This window comes from Mobula birostris, chromosome 13, assembly GCF_030028105.1.
Source record: "Mobula birostris isolate sMobBir1 chromosome 13, sMobBir1.hap1, whole genome shotgun sequence".
Lineage (NCBI taxonomy): Eukaryota > Metazoa > Chordata > Chondrichthyes > Myliobatiformes > Myliobatidae > Mobula > Mobula birostris.
Window position 1 is genome coordinate 46,800,975 of NC_092382.1, and position 7,508 is coordinate 46,808,482.

The following is a 7,508-nucleotide window of genomic DNA, read 5'->3' on the forward strand; positions in this document are numbered from 1 at the left end:
TCTGCCTTTGTAAGAGGTTGTACTTTGGTATTAGATACACGGAATACCAGTTTCTATTGAGTATATTGTTTATGGGAGCCGCTTTCTGTGTTAAAATAGCTGCTGAGTTTTCTATACACACAAAAAAAACTGAGGTATGGACTGGAAGCGGTGCTTGCGGAAACTTTTAATGGTGCCCTGATTACCCATAAAGCCGGGAGTTGGATATTTAGCCGTCGCTGAAGCACCGATCACATTCGCAGCCGTCAGGATTGCGCATTTTCCCGAATATCACTCATGCGCGCAATACACAAAGGCCTCGGGAGGATCGGCAAGAAGTGGGAGAGAATCTCCGGGCGGGATTTTAATACCGACTTCGGGACAATTGTTGTGAGATGCGGATACCGTGACCCACAATCCCGGGACAGTCCTGCTCTCGTCCCTCTCTCTCAGCCCCACGATCTGCACACGGGCCCCAGGGAGCTTCCGGCTGATGAGGGAATGGGAACCGCTGGATCTCTCAGACAGAGCTGAGCTCCAGCTATCGAAATGCAAGGATTGGGAACTCGGGGAAAGGGAACATAATCTTTTACATCAGCAGGTGAGAAAATCACCTTTGTTCTACTTCCAATCACAAACAAGAGAAAATCTGCAGATGCTGGAAATGCAAGCAACGCACACAAATTGTTGGAGGAACTCAGCATTAGTACTCTTTTCCATAGATGCTGCCTGCCCTGCTGAGTTCCTCCAGCATTTTGTGTGTTTTGCTTGTTCTACCTCCTCTTGTTCTGGACTTTTCCACCCGTGAGAACATGTTTTGACCCACTCTGTCTGGGTACATAATGATATCAAACACCTTTGCACTGGGCAACAAGTAGCTTTCACATCACAAATGTGCCAGACTCCAATGGAACAGACTACTGCCCTTCCTTTCATATTCATTGACATTGCCATCAAAGAGTTTACCACTGTCAGTCACCTGGGGGAGGGTTCAGGGGAAATATTTATGTACAAAACAGAAACTGGTGTTACCTGTGTGTATTGTGGTGACGCAAAAGTTGCTGGAGAATTTGCAAGTGGGAAGAAGTGGAGCGATATTTGAAAAAATGACTTTTCATAGCATCAGTTAGCAAGCAAGTCACGTATGGACGGTGTTCAAATGCTCTCTCGAGAAAATCCTTCATTATCCACTACAGGCCTGCTACATAGGTTGTGTGAGAGTGCAGATGAAGTCAATCAAACCCAGAGCAGATAAAAATTATTATTGACAGTGATATTGGAGTTGGAGCTGGGAATGAATGAATTCTGGATTAATCAGGAGTCGGAGGGGTGATTGATATGACACTGAACAGAGGTGAGTTACACCCAAGGTGTAGGACACATGAAACTGGGTGAGAGTCAGGAAGGGGAATGAGGTTAAATAGCCATCGCAGAGTACAGTACTCTTGTGGCCATCCCCCAAAACAACAGGTAGACCATAGAAAGGGTGCAGAGGAAATTTACAAGGACTTTGTGTCGATTAGGGAGCATGGTTTATGAGAATAAGTTGAGTGATCTCGGCCTTTTATCCTTGGAGCGACGGAGGATGAGAGGTGACCTGATAGAGGTGTACGAGATAATGAGAGGCATTGATCATGTGGATAGTCAGATGCTTTTTCCCAGTGCTGAAATGGCAAGCGCGAGAGGGCATAGTTCTAAGGTGCTTGGAAGTGGGTACAGAGGAGACGTCAGGGGTAAGTTTTTTTTTAAGCAGAGAGTGGTGAGTGCATGGGATGGGCTGCTGGCGGTGGTGGTGGAGGCAGAAACAATAGGGTCTTTTAAGAGACTCCTGGATGGCTACATGGAGCTTAGAAACATAGAGGGCTATGGGTAAGCCTAGGTAGCTCTAAGGCAGGGTCATGTTCGGCACAGCTTTGTGGGCAGAGGGGCCTGTATTGTGCTGTAGGTTTTCTGTGTTCTCTGTTCTACCACTTTAGAAACTGTTGGAGGTGGTGGGGGGGGGGTTACCTGGCAGAGGAAAGTCAAAGGGGTGATGTGGGTTCAGTAGTTAGGGTACCAGAACTAGAAGGGGACTAATGTCGTAGTGGTAAGGCTTGCTGGTGCTAGTGTGGTGAAGACAGGCTGGGTTAAACTGAAGTTGTAGTGGGAATTGGAGCCAGAATGACAGAACAGATAGTGGAGAGGGTGAATTGAATTGAATTGACTTTATTACTTACATCCTTCACATACATGAGGAGTAAAAATCTTTATGTCACATCTCCGTCTGAATGTGCAACGTGCAATTTTTAGTAAGTTATAATAGAACACGACAGTCACTATAACTTAGAAATGCAATTGTATCAGCATGAATTAAGCAGTCTGATGGCCTGGTGGAAGAAGCTGTCCCGGATCCTGTTGGTTCTGGCTTTAATGCTGCGGTACTGTTTCCCAGATGGTAGCAGCTGGAACAGTTTGTGGTTGGGGTGACTCGGGTCCCCAATGATCCTTCGGGCCCTTTTTACACTCCTGTCTTTGTAAATTTCCTGAATCATGGGAAGTTCACAACTGCAGATGTGCTGGGCTGTACACACCACTCTACAAAGTCTGTGATTGAGGGAAGTACAGTTCCCATGCCAGTCAGGTTGCTCTCAATTGTGTCCCTGCAGAAAGTTCTTCGGATTGGGGGCTGCATTTCAAACTTCTTACAACCGTCTGAGGTGAAAGAGGCACTGTTGTACAGACCACATGAGATCCTCTGCGATGTGTCTGACGAGGAACTTAAAGCTGTTCACCCTCTCAACCCCAGATCCATTGGTGCAAATATGGGTTAGCCTGTCTCCATTCTTCCTGTAGTCCACAATCAGCTCCTTTGTTTTTGTGACAATGAGAGAGAGGTTGTTTTCTTGACACCAGAGACCTCAGGGCATGGAATGTGATATTGTAGCTATTGCTGGGACTTGTTTGCACCCAGCAATCTGAGGAATTCAGAGAAATAAATTTGTGGAGAGATCACAGACTATGCCAAGAAAGAATGCTTCATATAGTGAGCGATTTTAAATTCCCAAAGATTACTGGGGCTCCCGTATATAAAAGGACTGGATAGGTAGAGTTTGTCAAATGTGCCCGAAGTCAGCACGTAGAACTCCCGACATAGAAGTGTGCAATAAGCTATTAGAAAATAATCCAGGGCTAGTAACAGAAATTAGTGTATCGGAACACTTTGTATGTAGTGATCATAATGTCATGAGATTCCAAGTTAATATAGAAAAAATGAGGCCTGAACCATGGGTTCAATTCTCAATTGGAGAAAGGTCAATTTTGATGGTATCAGAAAGGATCTGACAAGTGTGGATTGGCACAGGCTGTTTTCTGACAAGGGAGTACTTGGTAAGTGGGAGGCCTTCAGAAGTGAAGTTTTGAGGGTTAGGGTTTGTATGTGCCTGTCAAAGTAAAAGTTGAAAGGTAGCTGGTGCAGGGAACCTTGGTTTTCAAGAGATATCGAGGCCCCAGATATTTTGTTCCTCTAAATGCCTCAGACTGTTGGGTGCTACAAAGACGCATTAATGACTACAATAATCATAATTCCACGCCCTGAGATCATCTGACATTTTTTTTTTAGTCATCTTCTGTTGCTTTCTAAAAGCTTCCTAGCAGTTTTTGCTCTTTTGTTTGGCCTCTCTTTGGTTCTTATGTTGACTTAGGCTTCTCATTTTAGCCTCGGTTGTGTCCTCCTGCCTCTACAATGCTTCCACTTCTTTGGGATGTATCAATCACCCAGCTCCTGAATTGCTCGCAGAAACTCCAGCCATTGCTGCTCCATTGTCACTCCTACCGTATCCCTTCCAAACAAATTTGGCCAGTTTCTCTGCCACAGAAACATGGAGAATGTCAATACAGAACCATGCCCACTCTGGACGATCAGAACGGTAATCTATATGAGGAGACAAAATAGATGGGGGAGATTTAAAAATTTTTTTTTGCATCTCTATTTTTCAGGAGTTGGACACAGAGTCTACAGAAGTGAGGCAAAGCAGCATCAACTTCATGGACCCGGTACAGATTACACAGGTGGAGGTGTTTCCTGTCTTAAGGCAAATTACCGTGGATAAATCCCCAGGGCCTGACAAGTTGTTCCCTAGGACCCTGCGGAAGACAAGTGCAGAAATCGTCAGGGCCCAAGCACAGTGTGATGTCAGATCACATCTTGGTGACTAAAGTGATCTCATCTGAAATGTTGCCTTCACCCACTGATGTATTTTGTAAATCTTTTCACAGGTTAAGCACGGCAAGGAATTTGTGTCCCAGAATCTCAGAGACAACACGCCAGTGTTGCCCTTCTTGTCCATTAAGAAGTGGATCGAGGGATTCACTCAATCATCCTTCCTGCTCACACTGTTGGAATGGATTCACTCAGTCATCTGAACTGAAAGTCCATCAGCAATTCCACACTGGGACACGGCCACTCACTGTTCTGTATGTGGGAAGGGAATTAGTCAGTCATCCCACCTGCGGACACATCAGTCAGTTCACACTGGGCAGAGGCTGGCCACCTGCTGAATTTGTGGGGAAGGATTCACTCGATCATCTGACCTAATGGCTCATCAGCGAATTCACACCGGGGAACGGCTATTCACCTGCTCGGACTGTGGGAAGGGATTCACTCGCTCATCAAACCTACTAGCTCACCAAACAGTTCACACTGGGGAGAGGCCGTTCACCTGCTCAGAATGTGGGAAGGGATTCGCTCGCTCATCCAACCTGCAGGCACACCAGGCAGTTCACACAGCGGAGAGGCCGTTTACCTGCTCAGACTGTGGGAAAGGATTTATTCTGTCATCTCAACTGAAGGTACATCAGCGAGTTCACACTGGGGAGAGGCCATTCACCTGCTCAGACTGTGGGAAGGGATTCATTCTGTCATCTCAACTGAAGGTGCATCGGCAAATTCACACTGCGGACAGACTGTTCACCTGCTCAGACTGTGGGAAGGGATTCACTCGGTCATGTCAACTGAAGGTACATCAGCGCATTCACACAGGGGAGAGGCCGTTCACCTGCTCAGAGTGTGGGAAAGGATTCACTCAGTCATCCCACCTACAGGCACACCAGTCAGTTCACACTGGGAAATGGCCGTACACCTGCTCAGACTGTGGGAAAGGATTCACTAGGTCATCTGGCATAAAGACACACCAATCAGTTCACACTGGAGTGTGGCCATTCACCTGCTCAGAATGTGGGAAGGGATTCTCTCAATCATCCAACCTTCTGGCTCACCAGTCAGTTCACACCAGGGAGAGGCCGTTTACCTGCTCAGACTGTGGGATGGGATTCACTTCATCATCTAACCTACTGAGACACCAGTCAGTTCACACTGGGGAGAGGCCGTTCACCTGCTCGGATTGTGGGAAGACATTCACTCAGTTATCCAGCCTACAGACACACCAGACAGCCCACACTGGAAAGAAGCCATTCACCTGCTCAGACTGTGGAAGAGGATTCACTCACTCATCCACCCTACGGAGACACCAGTCAGTTCACACAGGGGAGTGGCCATTCACCTGCTCAGACTGTGGGAAGGGATTCATTGGGAGATTTCAACTGAAGGTTCATCGAAGAGTTCACACTGGGGAGAGGCCATTCACCTGCTCAGACTGTGGGAAGGGATTCACACAGTTAGCTAGCCTACAAGCACATCAGTCAGTTCACTCTGGGGAGAGGCTGTTCACCTGCTCAGATTGTGGGAAGAGATTCACTCAGTTATCCAGCCTGCAGACACACCTGGCATCCCACACAGGGAAATGGCTGTTCAACTGCCCAGACTGCGGGAAAGGATTCAATCACTCATCCACCCTCCAGAGACACCAGTCAGTCCACACTGGAGTATGGCCGTTCACATGCTCAGACTGTGGGAAGGGATTCACCCGGTCATTTCAACTGAAGGTACATCAGAGAGTTCACACTGGGGAGAGGCCATTCACCTGTTCGTTGTGTGGGAAGGGATTCACACAGTTAGCTAGCCTACAAGCACACCAGTCAGTTCACACTGGGGAGAAGCCATTTACCTGCTTAGACTGTGGGAAAGGATTCACTCAATCATGCCACCTGAAGCTACATCAGCGAGTTCACACTGGGGAGAGGCCATTCATCTGCTCAGTGTGTGGGAAGGGATTCACTCGGTCATCTGACCTATTGGCACACCAGGCAGTACACATTGGAAAGAGGCCATTCACCTGCTCAGACTGAAGGAAGGGTTTCACCCATCTATTTGGTCTAAGGGACACCAGTAAGTTCACACAGCGGAGATGCTGTTCACCTGCTGTGACTGTGGAAGGTGTTCAGTCATGTATGTAACTTTATGACACACTACTGTAGTCAGAAAAGTTTTAAGTTTATGAATTCTGCAATTATTGCTGCTGCTCACCACACCCAGTTCTGCACCCTGGTCACTGGGCATGGGAGAAGTTTCTTCTACTGCATATTCACCTTTAATGGGACTGGAGTTTAATATTCTGGATCTGTGACAAATAAATCAGTTCTGTTTTAAACTCTGTCTCCGGTACTTAGTGAAACAACACCATAAGATACCACGTAACGTGTGTTCTATTGCTGCTGATACTTTTACTGGGTTGTGTGTACGTGACACTGGGAAGAGTTCTCCAACTCTCAGTCAGGTGCTCCACGCTTCCTTGTCACTATCTTGTCTGCTCAGATCGTTGGGATGTCTCCCATGGAGGGTCATACTCATTCGACTGGTTAATGTTTTCTTCCATTGTGATGATTCCTTTTTCTGAGTTGGCCTCTCATTGAAGTTTTCTGGTCTGTATTTCTTATCACGATTGCATAGACACACATGGAGCGTTGAATCCTGTTCATTTTTGATGGAAATATATACTTAGAAGTTTTATCTGACTGTTGTGTGATTTTTTTTTTCGTGTGTGTTACTTCTCTTCCTCCTGTCCAAGGTAATGTTAATCTAAGTGGGTTTGAGTGTAAATAGTCTATTCTAAACTTTTCTAAAGTTCTTATTTATCTTTGTAAATTTGACTGATTGAAATGGGACCAAGATATTTTTTTTATTTCAAAAAAAAGTCAATTGATGAAGATGTTTATTGCCTTTGTTGAATTTGTTAACTATTGAGCTCTGTTTGGCAGTTTTTTAAAAAAAAAACTTTGAACTAAATTTTCTTGAAGGTTTTCCCTATTTTGCACTACTTTCTATTTTCTTTGCTTGTTGATATTCCAGATATGTGGGTGTCAAGAGTCCCGATGAAGGGTCTTGGCTGGAAATGTTGATTCCCATCCATAGATGCTGCCTGACATGCTGAGCTCCTCCAGCACTTTGTGTGTAGTTCACTGGATTTCTAGCATCTGCAGGTCCTCTTGTTTCCCAGATACTTACATGTTTCTTAAAAGAACAAGCTGGTAGTGGGGTTGTGTGGATCTGTTGGTAAAATATTAAACAAAATCATTAGAAAGAAGTGGCATAGGGTTGGAAGGTGTAGAATCTGTGGGTAGAATTAAGGAACAGCAAATGTAAAAAAAATGGCAAA

General features: G+C 45.8%; 1 protein-coding gene across 2 annotated transcripts; it reads left to right on the forward strand.

Moving 5' to 3' along the window:
• The first annotated feature begins 110 nt into the window (after nt 1–110).
• LOC140206780 (uncharacterized) lies at nt 111–6,810 on the forward strand. 2 transcript variants are annotated; one of them, XM_072274994.1, is made up of 3 exons: nt 111–580; nt 3,955–4,026; nt 4,234–6,810. In XM_072274994.1, exon 3 carries the CDS (start codon nt 4,552–4,554, stop codon nt 6,199–6,201), a length of 1,650 nt encoding a protein of 549 aa, XP_072131095.1. In that variant the 5' UTR covers nt 111–580; nt 3,955–4,026; nt 4,234–4,551; the 3' UTR covers nt 6,202–6,810. The 2 variants fall into 2 exon arrangements, with proteins under 2 accessions (XP_072131095.1, XP_072131094.1); XM_072274993.1 differs by having other exon boundaries at nt 3,955–6,810.
• Nucleotides 6,811–7,508: the final 698 nt, after the last annotated feature.

What these genes read in the sequence shown, in the direction of transcription:
- LOC140206780 (XM_072274993.1), top strand. Translation starts at nt 4,552, where the DNA reads ATGGCTCATCAGCGAATTCACACCGGGGAACGGCTATTCACCTGCTCG.